General features: G+C 51.0%; 1 protein-coding gene across 1 annotated transcript; it reads right to left on the reverse strand.

The window, feature by feature from the left end:
• Window positions 1-3974: 3974 nt before the first annotated feature.
• On the reverse strand, window positions 3975-10592 carry ARSI (arylsulfatase family member I). The gene is made up of 2 exons (XM_011371170.2): window positions 9676-10592; window positions 3975-6263 (listed from the first exon to the last, which is right to left on the reverse strand). The coding sequence occupies exons 1-2, from the start codon at window positions 9990-9992 to the stop codon at window positions 4862-4864; spliced, it is 1719 nt and encodes a 572-aa protein (XP_011369472.1). The 5' UTR covers window positions 9993-10592; the 3' UTR covers window positions 3975-4861.
• Window positions 10593-20980: the final 10388 nt, after the last annotated feature.

Consider the following 20980-nt stretch of genomic DNA (forward strand, 5'->3'; position numbering starts at 1 on the left):
CCCCGTGAAATGGAGCACATTCAGAAGAGAACAGAGCACATGGGGGAAGGTCCCGCCGTCATCGCAGGAAGAGCCAACAGTGACTCGGAGGAGGACGGGAAAGGACAGAGACATAGATGGCCAGCTTTCTCCTTGACTCTGACAGGGACCATGGAGGGTTCGGAGGGGGCGGGGCCAACCCAGCCCCACTCCACCCCGTCACCCTTGTCACCTTGTCTGTCCATTCTTCCTTACTTCCATCTCTTTTCAGATTTCCTTTTCTCTCTTTCTCACCTTCCCCCCATTCTCTTCCTTCCCCCGTTGAGCCCGTCCTTCTCAGCGCTCCCCGTCCTTCCCCTGCCTTCCGCCTCCCTTTGTGCTTCTATCTCCCTTCCTTTCCGTCTCAGTCTCCATCGCTCGTCTCTCCTTCCAGGCACTGGCCCAGACCCTATGCCCATGGTACCTGGAGATGAGCAGGACCCGGGCTGCAGAATCTTGATGGTAGAGAGAAGGCTGGAGAGAAGGGGAGGGAGGAAAAGGTCTCCTTGGCAACTCTTTCTACACACACACACACACACACACACACACACACACACACACCCCTTAGAGAGTCTAGTGCAGGAGTATGGACACTGCCTTGGACAGGTACCCCCTCCCAAGTGCAACTGCCACTCTGCCGAGGGGCCACAGCTAATTCGCTGCCTCTCTTGTGCCTGAAAGCCTGGCAGCCACAGCCACGGGTGGCAGGCAGAGAGGAGCCAGGCCCGCCTCTGTGGTGCTGAGAGAACGAGCCGATGATTGCATCAAGGGGACTGTTCCTCCCAGGCTCTCCACTCCCCAGGGCCATGGCAGGCATGCGAGCCAGCACATGTGCCCCCATCTGGAACATGCGTGCGGTGCTCAACAGCAGGCCTCCATGCCACGGGCTGGTGGCCAGGAGCGGGAGCCCTCCAGCTCGCTAAGCACAGCTCTGACACACTGGGGTAGGGAACATGAACGTGAATATAGGCTGTACCCCACGTCAATGAGGAGGGACAAATGGAGACCAGGGCCAAGTTCCTGGGCCATGGCAGGGGGTGGGGGGCAGAGCCCTATTAGCATTGTGACAGCCGACTCGAATTCCGCCTTCCACAGCCCACACACGTGCTCGTGTGCACATGCCCGAGTGCCTCAGTGCTTCTAGAAAGGCACCACAGAAAACGTGCCATCCAAAGGGTTCCCACGAGGCCTGTCCCACTAAGGGCAGTGAGCAGAAGGGGCAGAATGGGTGGAAAGTGGGCCAAGGGAGAAATAATCCTGCAGAAGGTCTGGGCAGAGGGTGATTTGATTAATTCATCATAGTAAATAATGCCAGGCTTATACTCAGAAGGAGAGAAGTCGGGGTCAGGATGCAGCACTGTCCCCTGAGGTATCCCACAAAACAAGCATTCCTTATAGGGGACAGGAAAGCAGAGAACCAAGGGGCAGAGAAATGGCTGCTCGGCCAACGTCTGCACAGCTTAACCTGCAGTTAGAAGACCCAAGATCAAGGCCTGTCATTGGCGCCTCCACTTCCTCCTTAGAAATATGGGGACAAGATGTTCCTTCGCAGACTCCAAGGACAGGAAAAATAGTTATTTCCACTCTAGAGCCAGGCCCTGTGCTAAGCACTTGACATATTGCACTATTTATACTTCACGACAAATGTAATGTACATGAGACAATCGTTGCCCATTTTGCAGAGACGTGACGTGATTTACCCATCTAGGGTTTGTGGGACTTCAGCACCCTTCCCTGTGTTCTTTGGCTTCCACTAGGGCTGGAAGGGCCCTGAGGGAGCCCATGCCCCCTACAGATGGGGGACCAAAGGCCAGAGAGAGGGAGCTGCCTTCCCACCGTCACAGAAGTCAGGGGCAGAGTCGGGAGGACAGTTCGGAACCCTGACTCCCAGAACAGTGCTCCTTCCCTAACCCTGCTCTACCCTCCCTTTTTCTGACACCGCAGAACTCTGCCTAAGTCCCAGGGTAGCCAGTAGGTACCAAATGAGCAGAGGGAAGGGTGCCAAGGCCCAGCGTGGGGCTCAGAGTTCTGTCCCTTCAGTCAGGTCTGGGGCTCTCTCCTGGCTCTTAGGCGACTGGTCATTTCTGCCCAGGATTCCATAGGCAGAGCCCAGTTCAGACAGAGCTGCCCTTGGCTCAAACTCATCAGGCCGGCAGATCTGTTGCCATCTGGTCCAGCCAAGGGAGATACAGGGGGCTTGTCTGGCATCTCTGGGCTCCACTCCTTCAGATCTGTGACCCAAGGGACCAGAGCTGCCGCTGGTCTGCCCTCCCTGTTATCCCTCCCTTACACAGGTGGTATAAGCATCTGGTTGGTGATGCCAGTCAGAGGCCTGACGCAGAGTTCAGATCCAGATGCCCTCGCTTGGAGGAAAGCAGAGACCACGAGAGGCGGGAGGAGGTGGGCAGGCACCATGGTGATTGTTGGGCAAAGCAGAAGCCACAGCAAGTAGGCTGAGCCTTTTGCCACAATGCCCTGTGTCTTGGTCACTCCACCAACCTCAGGCCTGGCCAGCTGCCAGCCCCCCAGTTAGATAGCCTTGGAGACTACTGGGCTGTGGACCAGGTCACGAGCTGAAGCTTAGCGGGGCTGCTCAGCTGTTTGCTGGGCTCTGGGTTAGGTGAGAGGACTCAGCCAGGTGAGCTCTAGGCCGGGTTAGGGACTAAACCAAGCCTCTATCTCAGGGAACCAGAAGCAGGAGCCAGACACCATCCCCAGCTGGGCTCTCTCTTTTTGGGGCCAGGTTGGCCACAGGAGATGGGCCTTGGTGCCATCCAAGTGGCGACTGGAAAGGGCCTTTTATGGTCCTGCACTTGTGGCCCCAAAGGACAGGGGCTGAGGAAGAGAGGCAGGGTTGGACCTGGAGGCTGGACCACCTGGATCATTGCTAGCTCGGCAGGTGCAGACAAGGCCTCCACTCAGCTAATGCAACCTGGAGCCGCAGGGGAACCCTGGCTCCATGCCATTCTGGAAGGGCCCAGTCCACACAGCTGGGACAAGTCCCTGGCAGAGCTGCAGTATCCTCGGTAATGCGCAGACTGTGGACAACCCCTCCCTGGGGTATGCTGGGCCTGGGATACCATCCCAGTGGGTGACTTCTTCCCAGTCTCCCTCCTGAGCAGGCAAAAGTACCAAAGCTGGTTAGAATCCAGAGACCTGAGCGAGTCCTGGCCCCCGCCTACTATGACCCTGGCATCAACAACCTGGAGAAAGAGAAAGGGCTCAGTGTGGGGGGGAGGGCATAAGAGGTAAAGAGAACAGGGTCAGGAGGATGGAGCCCAGGACATGGACAGTCACCTCCTCTCTGCAGCCCCGGGCCAGACCCTCCTCAATCCTGGGCTGAACCACCTCTGCAGTGGGGGTGCACCTCTGTAACTCATACCCGACCCCCCTCCACTGCACCGCACCCACCCCACCCCACCCCGCCCGTCCTGCTCATCCACAAGCTGACGAGTCCTAACAGGCCTCCTTTGCCAGCGACAAAAATAACTATTTTCAAAATTCACAGCAGGGCTTTCGCCTACACACGCTGCGCCGACTGGAACCTGAAGGGGGATATGCAGAACGCAGTGTGCGGATGAAGGCACGCCATGCAGCAAGCAGGCTCTGCAAGCCCTGGGCCCCTCCTCCTGCCACTCGGCCTGCGCCCCCCGACACACACACACGCACGCACGCACGCATGCATGCGCGCACACGAGGGCACCCAGAATGGCCAAGCAGGGAGGGCTATTAGATCATCCACTATACACAGGGAGCACTGAGGCCCAGAAAGGGTCTGGGATTTGCCTGAGGTCACATAGTGAATCTGTGCCAGGACAGGACCAGAACCCACATGTTCTACCTCCCGGCCAGGCTGCCCACCTCCTCTCCCATTTACTCGGCCAGCGGTGAGCTCATACCTGCCCTCAGGACGGACGTGCACACACCCACGTGTGCTCATAGACAGCACTACAGCCTTTGCTTTTGTGTCACTGCATTTTAATCAACTTCGTGGGCTCCTCCACAACCACTAGCCTGGCCAGTCCTCCACAGCCCTGTGAGGTAGGCAAAGCCAGGGCCAGCATCCCCGTTTGCAGGTAGGAAAATCGAAGCCCAGAGGGAAGGGACTGAGCCCAAGGTTGATGCAGAACCCAGGTGTCCTGACTGTTGGTTCAGGGGTTCTTTTCACAGCTGTTTCCACCACCTTGGTCCTGTAGCACCAATAGCTGGGCCAATTTCTCTGGGGGTTGGGGGGGACAGGAAGGAGAGCTTTCCACCACAGCCCCTCCCAGCAGTCTAGCCCCAGGACTGACCCAGGCTATGTGAGGACTCAGGAAGGTCACCCCCCCATCCCTGCACCTCCACCCTCAACACTCAGGAATCCCTTCGAAGAACAGCCAGATCGCCATGTCTCGGCTGAGGTTCAAAGTTGCCTCTGTGTGGTCCTTCACCCAAGCAGTATCAGAGGTCAGGGCTCAAGGGGGGGCCTTAAGTGAGCTGGGAGGTGGTGAGGTTGGTAGGTACTCCACCATGGCTCTAGGCGCCTGGTCCACACCACAGAGCTACAAAGTCATTAGAGCTCATTTCACAGATAAGGAAACTGAGGCCCAGCAAACTCATGCAGGTCACTCAAGGTCACAGAACAAATTGATGGAGAAGCAGGACTGGGATCCAGGCATCCAGTCTAGTTCATTCTCCCCCAAACCCCAAGCCAAGCTCCCCACCCTTCAACTGAAGGGCTTTACCCCCTCTATTTCCCTATAGATGGGGACGTGACCACAGGCCCCTCCCTGGGGAGGGGCAGGACCAGGCTTGAGTGGGGAAGTACATCAAGGGGGACAGAGAGCCTCACCTCCCCCCTCCATCAGATCCTGTGGGACATCAGTCTGGTGTTGAGTTTACGAAAAAAGGATCGAAGCTTGCAAATCTTGCATTTTTTCTTGCGGCGCCCCCGGGAGAAACTTCGAGCCCTGGCTTCCTCCTCCTCCTCTTCTTCTTCATCACTGGCCCAGGGCCCCCAAGCACCCCCATTAAAGTCAGGATGGGCCCGGGGATTCTCAGCTGGGTAGCGCACAGGGATGGCTGTGCGGTTATAGTCCGCCAGGCGGGCCAGCAAGGCACGGACCACGTCAGGCCGCTGGCCAGCTAGGTCCTCCCGTTCGTAGGGGTCAGCACTGATGTTGAAGAGCCACACAGCCTGGCGGGCACTGGCCATCCGCTCGAGGTTCCACCAGCTGCCTGGGAAGGCAGCCAGTGTCTGCGGCGGGATCCAGTCACCGTAGCCAGGGTCGCCCGTCAGCAGCTTCCACTCGCCCACGCGGATGGCAGCCTGCACAGCGGTGTTCCAGATGCCAAAGCCGCCCTCAAGGGAGCCGTGCCTGGCGTGGTTGTAGAGCGGGTCAATGTTGTGCAGGATCTCAGTGCGGGGCGAGGCACGGCCTTCACTGATGGCTGGCCACACGTCATAGCCGTCTAGCCCATCAGCTGCCGAGGCGGTGCCACCCGCCAGACCCACCAGGGTCGGGTACCAGTCAGTGATGTGCACCAGTGCCCGGCTGGTCCGTCGCTTTCGCTTGAGGAGGGGGCTATGGACGAAGCCCAGGCCCCGCACGCCGCCTTCCCAATATGTACCCTTACGTCCTCGCAGTGGCCAGTTGCTGCCTCCTGAGAAGGTCTGGCCACCATTGTCACTGGAGAAGATGATGACACTGTTGTTGTAGAAACCATAGCGCTTGAGGGCCCAGGTGATATTGCGCACGGCCTCATCCATGCAGGTCACCATGGCTGCGTACTTCCGCCGGGCCACGTTGCCCATGGTGCGGTAGCGGTACAGGTACTCGCGAGGGGATTGGAGGGGCGTGTGTACTGCCTGGAAGGCCACATAGAGAAAGAGGGGCTGCCGGGGGCTGTGGCTGGCTAGGATGTGGCTGACGCGCTGGGCATAGAGCATGGTGGAGTACTGACCGCTGAGCCCCCAGGCTACACTCTCACCCTCGTGCAGGTCAAAGCCACACACCCCAGGGCCATCGCAGTTGTCATAGGTGTAGTAGTCCACATTGCCTGTGAGTGAGCCCAGGAAGGTGTCAAAGCCTCGGCGGGTGGGCAGGCACTCCTTCCGATAGAAGCCCAGGTGCCACTTGCCCACCATGTGGGTAGAGTAACCTGCCTCCTGCAGCTTCTGGGGCAGAGTCACCTGGTCCAAGGGCAGGCAGTTGGGCTGCCGAGGGCGGATGATGGAGTGCTGAAGTCCTGTGTGAATCTGGTACCTAGTGGGAAGAGGGGACACCACAGAAGGCACAAGTGAGCTACAAACCACTGCTCTGGCCACCCAACCCCCCATACTCATCCTGAGGTGGGCTCTGGTCCCAGCACTGCCAGCAAACACAGTAAGAGTAACCAACAGGTATTATCACATGAGCTAAGCACTTTAAACACATTAGCTCATTGAATCCTCAAAATCAACTGAAGCAGATATTATTGTCATTTTATAGATGAGGAATCAAAACTCAGAATGGTTAAGCCACTCACCCAGAATCACACAGCCAGAAAGTTAAGGAGTTAAGAATAGAACCCAGGTTAATCATGACAAAATAATAATAGCTAACACCAAGCACTCGTTATGTGCTCAGCACTGAACAGAGCCCTCGTACGAATTACCTAAATCCTCACGGCAACCTAGGGGGTGCATATCATTATTATTCCTGTTTCCCAAATAAGAACACCGAGGCTCAGTAAAATAAATCACTTGCCCAGTGATTCATACAATTAGTAACTAGAGTTGGAATTTGCATCCACAGCAGATTTCAGAGACTACAAAGGCCCTAAGTTCTAAGCCACTAACTTGCTATGGGGCCTAGAGCAAGTCCTGCTCTCCCAGGCAAACTCCTACTCACTCTTCAAAGCCCAGCCCAAATGTTAACCCCACTATAAAGTCCCTCACAACTCTCTCAAAAAATGGATCACTTTTGCTTCTGGGTTCCAGCATTTAGCACCCATGATCATTGACTGACCTACTTAGCCATGAGGTTCTACTCAGTGTAGATGCCTTTGGGCCCGAGGATATGTAATGGGACTGTCCCTTACTCAACTTTGTACTCCTAGCACTCAGGTGGGATTTAAAGGACACTCAATTACTTATGGAATGAATGAGTGAATAAATGAATGATTTTAGAGCCAGAAGGGACCCAAGTCATCTTCTAGCTTATTCACCTTGTCTTAAAAAGGAACTAAGGTCCAGAGGAAGGGAAGGGACTTGCCCCAGATCATGCAATGGTCAAGGGCAGAGCCAAGACCTGCACATAAATGCAAGCAAAGTCCAAGCATACACCCTTTTTGAGCAAACGAGGATACCAGTTCCCTTACCCACACGACTTCAGTTTGCTCATGTGTAGGAGTCAGTTGGTTGAAATGGGAAATCTTTAAAAAGCTTCTAGTACCAAATTTTATGAGACCAGTTCTTATGTGCCTGCCTATAAGTTCATGTGGCCCCTGGATCTGGGCCACTCACGTAGGCTAACACACCCTAAGGCAGGAGCAAATGGTTAGCAGAATCCTGCATTCCTCATTTATTCATTCAATCCCATTCCCCTTGCTGTGGTCCAGGCCCCCGTGAGATCTGCTTGCGGGGTCTTGCCTTTACTCAAGTCTTTAAAGTCCAGAGTTAAGAAGAAGGCTGGAACTTTACATGTGTATTAGAAGCCCAGTCCTTTTTTCTCCACTAGAGAATCCAAGTTAAGCCAAGACCTAAATACCTGACACCTTTAACCTGGGCACTGCAGTGGGTTTTTCTGTCTTGGTTTCCTTGTTTTAAAGCTGTTATTGCTGTTAGCTATCATTAGCTACTACTGCCATTTTTAGTGTTATATGCCACTTACATTATTTCATTTAACCCTCATGAAAAAACTATTATTACCTCCATTCTACGGATGATGAAACTGAGGCTCCCAAAAGTGCAGCAACAGGCCCAGGATCAAACAGCTGGTAAGCAGTGGAGCTGAGCTTTGAATCAAGGTCTTCTGCAACTCAAGCTCAAAATCTCTCAGTGCTATGGCCTCTGCAGACCTCAGTTAAGCTAATGAACAATTACATTTGATACAAGAGGTGCCTCAGGGCCCTGAGTCAGAGCCGAGCCTCTTTCTAGGGGCTGGGCACCATGGAGCACTGCTTTGTAAAGTGGGTGGGCCGGCTCAGAGTCACTGATGCCCATGTGCAAATAACATGAGAAACTGTGGCTCTCTCCAAACACGACTGGATGCATTAACGAACACTAATGAGAGTAGTCAGCATCAGTCAGATGGAGCCAGCTGCAGGGGGCGGAGGGCAGATGCTGCCCAGCCACGCTCAGCTAACTTTGTTCGGCTAACTTCGCAGATCCGGGGCTGGAATGCTGCCCTGTGGCTGCTCATTCCCCTGCTTAAACCAAAAGTCACCTCTCGGGACAGAAATGCTAACTTGTGCACAACTCCCGGGAATGCAGATTCCTCCTCCCTCTTTTAGAGGTTAGTCATCATTTGGTCTTCACCACCACTGCCACCCACAACACATACACTGGTTCCTCTTCCTTTCTCTGGTTCTCTCTCTGTTCCTGGATCTAAATGCTGAGCACCAGATTGGAGGAAGAAAAGGCAGCTATTTGACTCCCAGCTCCAGGACCCCTGCCAAGCACCTGGCCTCTCAGCAAGCCCCACTTCCTACAGACCCTGAAGTTGGGTACGGGCATGAGTTGGGCCCTCCCTGACTCCATGTCTCTGTTTCTCCCATCCAGGAAACAGGGAGACTAAGGCTCTTGTTCCTGAGATCACACTAGTGGCTTTTGGGTGGAACTTGGGAGAAAGCAGGCCTTGGACCTCGTCCAAGGAGGATTAGGTTCAGCCTTGCCAAAGGATTTTCTTCTAAGTGGCCAGAGTTTGCTTTACACGCACCCATCTCCAGTTTCCCTGCTCTTTTAATCCCGTAATCCTGCCGCCTTGCCTGTGGACAACTCCTTACGGAGAAAGTAGCACGTCTCCTTGGGGCTTCCAGCCAATTTGGGAGGATTTTGCAGATGGAAAAACAGAGGCTTGGAGAAATGAAGTAACTAATCTAAGCCACATAGGTCACGGCAGGCTGTGTGTGTCTTTCATGCCACCTATCAATTCCTTGGTTTCCTCTCAATGTAGTCTTCAGTCTGAGGACCCTAAATCCTACAGTGACATAGAGGCTGCCATTCATTGACAGTCATGCAGGTTACACATAACTCATTCCATTCTTATCACTACTTTTCAAGATAAAACTGTTCTTCACCCTATTTTATGGACAAGAAAACTGAGGTTTAGAGATGCTAAGTAATTTGCTCAGAGTCTCAGGGTGTGTAAATACAACCTAAGTGCCAGAGGCTGCCATGTTCCCCTAACGAAGGGATGACCAGATGTCTCCTTCTCATGGTGTATAGTGTGAGTGTCCTAGAATAGCAGAGGGAGATCTCAAAGATGATCCAACCCATTCAGTGTACTGGCAGGGAAACTGAGGCCCAGAGAGGGCAAAGGACTTACTCGTGATCACACAGCCAGTTGGAGACAGAATTGGCCCACAGTCCGGGTTTCCCAGGTCCCGGAGTAATGACTGTAAATTTGGTAAAATCTACAACTGGGTTTGTTTGGGGCTTGGACAGCCAGCCCCAGCGGCCCGGGCCATGCCTACCTGCCGGTGAGAAGTTGGCTCCGCGAAGGTGTGCAGATGGGCTGGATATAATAATTCTCCAATTTGACACCCTCGGCGGCCAGCCGGTCCAGCGTAGGGGTCTCGATATCTGAGCCATGGTAGCCCACATCGTGGTAGCCCTGGTCGTCCGTGAGGATGAAAATGATGTGGGGAGGCTGAGGTGGAGCGGCAGAAGGCTGCTCGCTGGCATCGCTGGGCCCATCGGCCACCAGGCTCGGCTTGGCCCAGTCCCAGGACAGGTAGCCAAAGCTGAGCAGGCTGACCAGCGAGAAGCCGGTGAGGGCGTGCATCGCCATGCCGGCCCGCGCGTCCCAGCGCGCAGGGATCCCCAGGCCTCACCGCTGCGCGCGCCCAGGGCGCACGGCCCGCACGCCCGCCGAGCGGGCGGCCTGGACGCTGCGAGAGCGCTCAGCGCCCCCGGGGGCAGCCCAGGGAACGCTCGGGGACTGGCGTCCAGGTGCCGAGGCCAGACCTGCGCGGCCGCAGCGGGGTGCTCTGGGGAGGTCAGGCCCGTGCCGAGCGATCTCTTGCAGCCTTCTCGCCCGCCCTCCGCCGCCCTCGCTCCCTCTTCCCCAGCTCAGCCGGGCCAGCCTGAGACGCGATGTGGTGACTTCCAGAAAGTGCTCTCCACCATCCTCGGACTCTCCTCTTCTTTCTAGCCCTTGATTTCTCCCGCCTCCTAATTTCTCTCGCCTCTGCTTTCCCTTTCTCCTCCTTCCGACCCTCCAGCCCCTGGCCCGGCCTCTCGCCCCGCCCGGAGTCCTGAGAACAGTCGGGCTTCCCGCAGGGAGGTGGGCAGGACCCCAGCTGGAAAGTAGAGGGAGGCACGGGTTGGGCGGGTCTAGGGGTGACACCGCGGGAGAGAATGCGAAAAAGTTGTAACATCTGCCGTGGCGGAGCCCCAGGTGGAGGGGTGGGACGCCGAGCGGCGGCTCCGCCCACGGGCGGGAAGCCCAGGCCCGCTGGGCCCTCTGGCTCCAGCCCCCGCCCTGGCCGGGACTGGGAAAAGGAGAGAGGGGGCTGCTTGGAATTCGATGGAACGGCTCTGGAATGGCCCGGTCAGACATTCCTCGATCGTGGAGTCTTAGCATCTCTGAGTGCCAGCCCTGGAAGGGACGCACATAATTGTCTATTCTAACCGGGTCATCCATCTACAGTGAGAGAAACTGAGGCCCTGAGATGGGCGGGAACTCGTCTAATTCTCTGAACAAGTTAGTGGCTTCTTCCCCGGGGCTCGCAGTGGCTGTTTGAGAGGCAGTAGTGAGAGCAGTGGAGAATAGGGGATGACTCTGGCAAGCTCCAGGAGCTGGAAATCAGAAAACTAGATTCTGGGCTTGCCAGCTTCCCCCTCCCCTCCCCCTCCCCCTCCTCATTCTGCAATTCACAACTGAAATCTTAGGATGCCAGCGCTAAAATCCAGAGGGCAGGAACTGTTGTATACATCTTGTATCCACAGGCTCTAGAAGCTCAATCAGTATATGGCACATGAATGAATGGATGAATGGGCCTCAAGGTTTTCCAGGCCAGCGCCTACCCGAGGAAATCTCCACGCTGAAGAAAGCAAGCTTGGGGGCCAGGCAAGTAACCGTAAATGAGTAAAGCAGGGGGCTGCTGTATTGCTAGAGGAAGGCAGGGGGACAATGCGGATCGGTGTGTCTGGATCTTCTCTTTTTTTTTTAAGAACAAACAAATGCAGATTATTATGAGAAATATTCCAATTGTTAAGTGCTAGTAACTAATTTAAAGCAAAATTTAAGCACTGTGCAGGCCAAATCAAACCTATCGGAGGAATATTTTAGGCCATCACATGACCTTGTGCAACTTCTGTTTTGCATCATTGTTTTCCAAATTTTTACTAGGCCACATTTGTACATGGAAGATCTGAGTTAAACAAAACCAATTAGGTTTCTTTACTACCAGGACTTCAAATGTTTAGCATGCTAATCTCCAGGAGGGAGATTGATAAACCAAATTATTTTGTGATCAAGGACCAACCCTCTTTTTTTCAGAGCTTCTCGAAAGGCCAGTGTTTTGTGAACTTTGGGAAAGACTGCCAGGTGTGTCTTCTCTCCTAGGGTCTTTCCCCTGCCAGTATGCTGTTGTGATCTCTTCCCTCTTAAAACCACTGTGTGTGAGGAAAGAAACCAGACCTTCAAAATAGCAGCCCGAGTCAATCTGCATTTCGAAATGAGGGCTGCGTGGGGCCGCAGCTCCTGTTTGCACAAAGCCCCATATTTAGGGTGACCAGATTTATCAGAAGGGAAAACTGAGCCTATTCTGGCAGAAGAAATGTTGAGGACAAATGGAAAAATACAGCCTCCTGAGGGGAAGGCTGCTAAAATGGTGCTTGCACCTGAGGTTGTCGTGGGGGTCAAAGTAGGACAAGTCACAGGGGGGTCAGATGGACTTGAGTTTTGCATCCTTTGCATTGTCCCTTTGTATAGACCTTTGCATTGTCCTTTGCATAGACCTTTGTCAGGAGGAACTGGAGAAAGGGCGGGAGGAGAAATGAGTAGGGGGCAGGGGTGGGGATTCAGCCTAGAAGAACGAAGGTCTAAGAGGCAAGCTCGCACTCTGCAGATCTCTGAGAGGCTGTCACAGGGGTAAGACAAGCAGAATTTCTGAGAGTTCATGACCCTAGGCTCTGACATCAGACTGCTTTAGTTCAAATCCTGCCACATATTTGGGGTCAGGCCTTGAGCAAATTATTTTGCCTCCCTCCGTCTCAATTTCTCCATCTGTAAAATGGGATAATAATATAAATGAGATACAATACGGTACTCAGTAAAGTGCCCAGCACATAATACTTAATGCTTTTCACTGCAGTTCTGAGAGAAAAGACTACGTCCTGTGGGTGAAAATGACTGGGAGACAGATTTCAGCTCAATTTAAGGGATTAATTTTGTAGGAAACCTGGCAGCTTGCTTAATCAAAGGATGGCAGTGATGGGTGAATCACCATGTGAAGAAAAGTGGATGGACCTCTCAGGCCTAACTCTTATTCCCCAATCTTCATATTTCCTTTAAGAGTCCCTCAGTAATCGCCGAAACCCACAGTGGCCTCAGAGGACACCATTCCTCTTCTAATGTTCTCAGGAAATAAACAGTGACCCTCAGCTCTCTTTTAATGTCATTACACAATGAGGCCAGGCTGGAACATTTAAACCAGACATTTACAGAGACTCAGGGTTGACAAGGGGGAAATAATCACAAAGAGTAATGTGAATTCAGGTCATATCACTTTCAAGATATAACGCACTCATCTTCCCTTTGTGTCCTCTACGAGATGCTACCTGCCTTCCTCCCTGGGACAATATCCAGGTAGACTCTCAAGAATTCCAAGATGTCTCAAGGTCAAGTCCAAGAAGTAAGTCTCAGAGAAACAGAAGCTAGCCTTTGCTGTTTCTATCTTAGGACCTGCCTGCTTCCAAGATGATTGACAGCGGGAATATCCATGCCAGACAGGTAAGATCTCTACCCCCATTCACATAGGTGCATACTCACCCCAAAATCCCAAAGGACAAACACATTAAAACACTGGGAGGAATCTAACATCTGCACATGAAATGAGGATCAGATGTGGCAGGGATACCATGTAGTTACTTCCTGTCAGAGATTTCCGTTGATGAAGTCATACTTCAAAAAGCACTGATCTCCGCCTTACTGGAATTATGCAAGAAGGGGATAAAGTGCCCATTTGTCCGGGAACTAATGGGAGAAATTCCTGAACTAAAATGGGGAGGAAAACTAAAGGCCTTTAAAAGTTCTTTTCAACTTGAAAATGTTGTGATTCTAATTATTTATCCTACCAAAATTTTTTAGGAATATAAAATTGAAAAACTGGGTGAGTCTGTTTTGTGGCTTTGTCTTTCATTGTTACCCGTGTGTGTGTGTATTTGGCTGCATTTGAACTAAAATTATCTTCATACGGGTATTATTTTCTGAATTCATTGACCTTGGCAAAGATCTTATGCCCAGACTATGCGTGCTGTCATTCTTTAGGGGTCAGTTTGTCTAAGCTGGACAAAATCATGGACCTAAAAGAAAACATAAAAGACCTCTGAACAGTCCAAAATATCATAGAGTTCAATCCCTTGACTCAGGGGAGAACTCTTCAGGCCTTCTTCACTCAAAGCCTATGAACTCTTACTTCACACGTAATTCTTAACGAGGCTAATGATTTCATTTCCCAGCCCCAAAATATTGGAAGCACCTCAGAAAGAATACATAAGAAAGTGGCTTGAGGCAACTACCTGTTTTATACTAATACAGTTTCAAAGTGAAAACATCAAGGAGAAAAAATAATAAACATAAAAATAAACATAAAAATCAGACTGATGAATTCCAAAAGGCTGGGAGTTTGGAGCCATTTGGTACAGGAGCAAAGAGCCGTATCTACCTAATCACAGCCCAAGGCCATCACCAAATCACAGCCCAGCACAGAACTGAATGATGGATTGTCTTCTAGGGTTTAAATTCAGTTCAGGATCCTCTTTCTAAGAAAGCTGAGGAAGGCATCAGCTATTTTTTAAGGTTTCCATTCAAAATGGTTACTACGACAAGTTCATGATAACAGCTCGGCTTCAGTTCTAGAACATCCTCCCTGGAGATGCAGGTTCAGGTGGCAGTAACCTCTGCAGCGGGTTCTGTAGTGATGAGGATGCTGGAGGTCAGGCTCAGCAACCCGGAAGTGCACTCTTCGGTGGCAGGCCCGGCTCATCTACCTCCTGCCTCTTCTTTGCAGCCCACAGATGTTCCCTGTACTTCAAGTCCCATAAGCTTGAAATGGCAAGTGGCCTCAGCAATGAAGCACAGTGAGTGGAGCACAGAATTCCACCTCCGGTGCCCCTTCCAGCATAAGCCATATCCTCCTAATGAGCAACTTCTCTCTTTAAAGAAACCTCCAGAAGAGAGAATTCTACAGGTTCCCTTGGTCACCTAGTCTAGTGACCACTGATTCTCACTTTAACTCCCATGCTCTCGGACTAGAGCATCATTAATTATAATTAATTAATGATTAACAGAAAGGTTGGAGGTTTTTAAGAAAGCCACGCTGCCTGCATTATGGAGAATGAATTGCAAAGGCCCCAGTTGAGGATCCGCATAAGAAGGCCAGATCGAGACACGCCTGTCCAGATGAGCTATTGTCCCCAGTGAACAGGCTACAGAGCATCTGAGGCCCAGCTCTTGCTGGATATTACTTGGGCAAAATGGTCCTAGGAGGGAAAATGTTTTCTTCTTTGATGCTGGGATACCTCCTTTAGCATTTCCGGGAGAGACGCACATCCCTCCTCACTCCTGCTTCTGGCCCTCTTGGTGGTCTTGCTAAGTGCCCCTTGTCTCAGTGTCAGGATCCCCATATCAGACATCAGAGCCAGGAGTAGCAAGAGCCTGGGCACCCGTAGCCCCTCGCCTTTAACCCTTCGTGGGACCCTGGCCCGAGCATTTCAATGGCTCCTTTCTCTGGCGCTCAATGAAACATTCTTCCAAGTAGATTATTGAAAGCAGAGCTCTGGGTACACAATGGGTGCTCTGTGTTCACAGCCACTGCCCAATCTGTTTGCCCAGCCCGACTGCGGCCTCGCCTCTCCGCACACTCCCCACCCTCCACCCACCGACCCCAACCCCACCTCAAGGCCAGCTCAAAGGAAGGCCGTATGAAAGGACTTGTTCTCCACCTTCTCAGAAGTTCCCGCCGTGGCCTCTGCCAGCCTTGGGAGGAATTAGCCTAACGGGACCCAGGGTGCCTCCAGCCCGTCCATCCGGGGCTCTGCCCACTTTGATGTCCAGAGGCATCTGTCCTCACTGGTTAGCTGACGTTCCTCGCTCTCTTATATACGCACATTCATGCACGTACACACACACACCAGACGAGATTTTTTTAAAAAAGAGGTGAAGTCCCAGAGAATCAGACAGAGAGTGGGGATGCTGAGATCCAGATAAATGGAGGGGCTCCTAAAAGTAAGAATGACAGGCTGCCCACCAATACCCTCGTCCAGGGCTCCAAGTTCCTTTTAGATTTGGGGAAAGCAAAAGAGTATCCTGGTTAAATGTGAGACCCCTGGAACCTGATTGCCTGTGCTCTGGGCCAGCTCTGCCATTTGCTAGCTGCGTGACTTAGCTACCCTAGTTAACCTCTTAGTGCCCCAGTTTTCTTCTTTGTAAAATGGGATAATAATAATACCTACCTCGCGAGGTTGTCGTGAGCATTACAACAGAAAGGCATATGAAGCTCTTAGCACAAATGCCTGATGTATCATAAGCCCTCGTGAAATGATAGCTATTGTTATTATGGTTACTAAACTTAGATTCTATTGTCATTATCCTTAGAGTCTGTTCCTACAAGTGTATAGCCTCAGGGACAAAGATCTATATTCCCCTGATCAAATCAGTCCTCTCCTCTAAAATTTTCAATGGCTACCAACTGCCTGCAGTAAAAAAGCTCTAGTTCCTTGGCTTGGCACTCAGGGGTAGAACTCTGGCTTCCTTCATCTTAGTCACTAGCAAAATGGAAGGTAAATGGTCCCATCACTACTATTAATGTTGTCATTGTCATGTACTTAGAGAAACTGCCTTTTAGCATAAACTCTAAGGAGATGCCGCCTGGGGGGAAAAAAAAACCCTGAATCAATACCAAATTGAAATTTGGAAGCAATAATCATAACGAAATAGCTTGCACTGATTGAACATCTACTATGTGCCAGGTACCATGCAGGACTCTAGATCCATGATCTCACTTAATTCTCTCACAATCCAATGACGCAGATAAAATTATTATCATCTGCATCTTACAGACGGAGAAACCAAAAAGCAAAGAAACGGTAAGTAATTTGTCCAAGGTCGCACAGCTAGAAAGTGTCAGAGTCATGATTTGAACCTAGATCTCTAATCTAATGCCCACTGTATTAAATGCCCCACCTTTCACTCTCCCGTTAAAGACGGCCAGCCTGTCAATGGGGTTGTCATTTATAGTTTCCCCTCTGCACTTGAGTGGTTAAATACCAACCCTGCCAGTGCGCTGGAATAGCCTGGTAGTCCCCAGGGATCCTGGGAGGTCTGAGCTGTCCTGGAAATGACATTGATACGGGGTTTAGGATGCCCCCTCCCCCTCTGGCATCCTGGGCAGAGACGCCTCCTGCACTGCTGCAGCCCTTCGACATCAAGGGGGAATGGAGCTGCCTTGCAAACCTGCTGTTAGGCCTGATCCTTGCCCTGCACATCTCCTCTCTGAGGCCTCAGTGCCTGCTTCCAGTAGCTTCTGTAAGTCCCAAAGCCCTTCAAGGCAGAGGCTTCCCCTAGCTGTCCATCTTCTCAGACCCAGATGTCACCTGTCGTCAGTTCTGCCTCCCCGTGAAAGAAAAGTCAGCCTCTCAGGGCAGCAATCTTGCTGGGCTTTTCTTCTAAGGGATGGCATAACCCAGCCTGCTCTCCACCTTCCACTCTGCCTCCTGGCCTTGGCTAGACAGCTTGAAGCCAGGGAGACTCACTAATGACAGGGACTGAGGCTTGCTTCTGTTCCCATGGCAACTGCTGTGCTCCAGTTAGTCAATCACTTTTTGAAGCTCCTGCTGGTGTGAAAGTTATTTTGCATATAAGTGCTTAACTCTTATCCAGGAACTCTGCTCTGAGTCTTTAGATCCTTTCAGGTTCCTTCCAAAGTTGATTTTCTCTTTCCTCCCGTTGCGGAAGTCCTTTCATCTTTAAAACTCAGTTCAAGTCCCACCGCTTCTAAGAGACCTTTCCAGACCACCCCCGCCTCCTCTTCCTTCCCCACGTGGAGTCAATCTCTTGCTCCCCACACTCCCCTCCCCCGGGGTGTGTTTATGGCTCTATTAGATCACAGTCTGCCTGTTTCGCAGTTATTTATGTGTCTCCTTCTGAGCCCCTGGTGAGTGATCAGCCCATAGTAGGTGCTAAACAAACATTTGTTTGAATTTATTTGAATTTCCCTTTCAGAGTTTTTAAAAATTACTATTATTAACAGTACAGACCATTACTAATAATCCCTAACGCTTGTAAAATTATTTACAGTTTATATATAGCTTCATGCTTGAGGGCACCGCTTTAAACCCCAGCTCCACCCTTGCTAGCTGCGTGACAGTGTACAAGCCTTGTAACCGCTCATAACCTGCTTCTCATCAGTAAAGGGATTGCTGTAAATATAAAAATAAATGTGTAAAGGGTTTACTTAGCCCAGGGCCAGATGCCTAGTGATGCCTCAATAAATGTTAGCTATTATTATAACTCATGGTTATAACTCATGGTTTTCCCCTAGCAGAGGGGAAAGCAGAGTGCAGAGGTGGAGACAAATAGATTCATGCTATCAACTGAGCACATGAGTCTGAAGCTAGAACTACCCCTACATTAGCGATGTGAACCAATACAGTCTTTCCTTTTCAGGCCAATTTGCATTGGTATCTGTCACTTGCCACTGAACAAGTACCAACTATTGCAAGTATACTGTCTCCTCTGCACGGAAGTCAAGGATCTCTTTATTCCATTCTTTCACTCGACAAACCCTTACTGAGCTACAACATGCCATCCACTCACCTGGGCTGAACTAGAGGGGTGAACAAGACAAAGTGCCTGGCCCTCTTGGAGCTGATAGTTCAATGTCATTCCACTTGATATATGAAGAGACTGAGGCTCAGAGAGGGGAATCTTCCAAAGTCTGTGTCTTTCAAATTATTTAGAGTGCCACAGTCCTGAATGAGACTGGGCAGGAGCTGAGATGGGCAGCTAGGACTAGCTACTACTGGCAGAAAGGACTGGTTTAGGCATTCATGACTTTCTGCTTATTCCGGGTCAAAGCAGGAAGATTCTGTGCCAAGGTCAGAGGTTGACCTAGAGGCTGAGTTTCCCATCACGCGGATTTAGGACTTTGGGCAAGGGAAAGTTTCTGGGAAAAGCATGGCTGTGAGGTCTGAGTTTGGGAATTTGACTCCCAGGCTCCTGGCTTATCGGACTGCCTCTCACTTTGGCCTGGAACTCCGATTATTCAAGGCTCTACATCATTGGGAGTATCCTGGGAGGAGCCTTTTTTTCCCAGGAGCTTTCACTACACTTCTCGAGGGTAAAGGCCCCACTTTCCAGCCTAAGCTGAATCTAGCTTTTCTCCTTCATTGGATGACTCACCCCTGGGAAAGCTTAGTCTCTCTGGGGCTGGGCCCCTTAGGGAGACTATGATGTCTAGAAGTTGGATTTGCACTCAGCTTACTTTGTATTTGCCTCATCTTTATCTAGCACAGCATCTGGCATACAGGAGATGAATTAGCTTTTCTCAAAGGAATGGTTGTGAGGTTTTTTTTAAGACAGAGAGAGGCGCCATCCCGAGGCAGACTGACCATGAAACTAGGATAGCGTAAGTTTCAGGATCCCTCTAAGCCTCAGGAGGGGCCCTAACAAAGTGTTCACGTGGTCATGTGCTTCTGTGAAGTTTATACAAGTCATTTTAATTAGAATCAGTTGAGATCACTGACTCTTCTCGCTCTGACCTTTCTCGCTGTCATTTTTTCCTGGTGTCAGATGGTTTTAGAATCGCTGCAGCATTTTTAGGGTCTGGCTAATGGGAAGTTGAATTCGGGATACATTTAGTTTGTATTTGGTGGCTGTCTAGTTTCCACACGTAGTTTAAGTTGGTGTCTTGGTATAGAATTGTCTTACAGGACCCTCTTGCTGTCCACCATGCTGACTCACCTAGCATAATGACACAAAGGCGCAGGCTCAGAGCTTGCGTGGTGATGTGAACGTGCCCTCTGGTACCTGGCAACAGAACTATGTGTGTTGGAGAGAAGAGACAGTTTCAAGTCCAAAGAGCCGGAAGCTAGGCTGTGGAAAATTTTTCTAATTATCAGCCCTGTACAATTGTAGGCAGAGGGTTTGGTGCTCAGAGATGCCTAGATAAAATGGAAGTTATTTCTTGTCAGGAAGAGTCTCTGTAATACAATGGATACAGTTATAAATATACTGTAAACTTTTTTATTTTTTGATGGTTATCATGTTGTTATGAGTCGAATTGTAATACTCCAAAAAATATGTTGAAGCCATGACCCCCAGTGCCTCAGAATGTGATCTTATTGGGAGATAGAGCCTTTACAGAGGTGATCAAGTTAAAACAAGGCCATTAGGGTGGGCCCTAATCCAATATGACTGATGTCTTTATAAGAAGGGCAAGCTTGGGCACAGGTACACACACCCAGGGGAAAACCCCATGTAGGGGTGAAAGCAGAGATCAAGGTGACGCATCTGTAAGCCGAGGAACACTAAAGATTATCGGCAAAGCATGAGAAGCTAGGAGACAGGCCTGGGACAGATTCTCCCTCACAGCCCTCAGAAGGAACCAACCCTGCCAGTGCTGATTTCAGACTTCCAGCCTCCAAAGATGGGAGGCAATACACTTCTTTTATTTAAGCCACCCAGTCTGTAGCACTTGGTCATGGTGGCCCTAGTGAACTAATACACATGTGAAATAGTTTGTCAGAGACCTGTGTCTTTAGGTCACAAACTAGAGCAGCACCATAAACAGTTAGCATATCCAGGTATGAAGTCTCGTATTTTATGCATTCTAACTATCAGAAATTAAGAAAAATGAGATTAACCATGTAAGAGGGAAAAGTGACTTATCTTTCCAAATTCCATATGGAAAATGATTACCAAATCATTTTCCTTCCAAGCGTATACCTAAGATGGCACCCATGGCCTGCCCTGGTTCTCCAAATACCACACAGCTCCTACCATCCAGAACTTTCTCTCACTGTCCCTAGCTAGGACTGCCCTACCTCCACCGCCAGGGCCTTCATCCTGGTGCCTCAGTGTGTTCCCCAGATCCTATTTAGAAAAACAACTGGCTGGGCTCTGCTCCCCAGGACCCAGATCCCAGATTTGAGATCCCAGAGTCTTAAGGGATCAGAGCGATGATCTCCAAAACTGCCCTTCCCCATCACTTTCCATTTCTTTCCCCCACCCAGAAAACGAAATTGGAGTTATTTCCTCTCCGAACCTGAAGGAACATTGCCTTCGCGTTTGGCCCCGAACGAGCTTTCTCAATTACCCTGGAAAGGCCATCTAAACATTGGCGGTCCTGCCTGGTTTTTCTTTCCACCTTTTTCTCCTCCTCCCCCTAGCCTGGCCTCCAGCCTCCCTTCCATTTTCCCTGCTCCAGTGTCCTCAGGGGAACCCCGGCCCTCTTCTCTCCCCCAACCCACCTCCCACCTGCCCTTCCCACCCATCTCCTTAGCTGACTCTTTCATTAGATGACCAGCCAGAGTCAAGGCTTTCTTAAGGAT

This window comes from Pteropus vampyrus, unplaced genomic scaffold (genome assembly GCF_000151845.1).
Source record: "Pteropus vampyrus isolate Shadow unplaced genomic scaffold, Pvam_2.0 Scaffold185, whole genome shotgun sequence".
NCBI classification, from domain to species: Eukaryota; Metazoa; Chordata; class Mammalia; order Chiroptera; family Pteropodidae; genus Pteropus; species Pteropus vampyrus.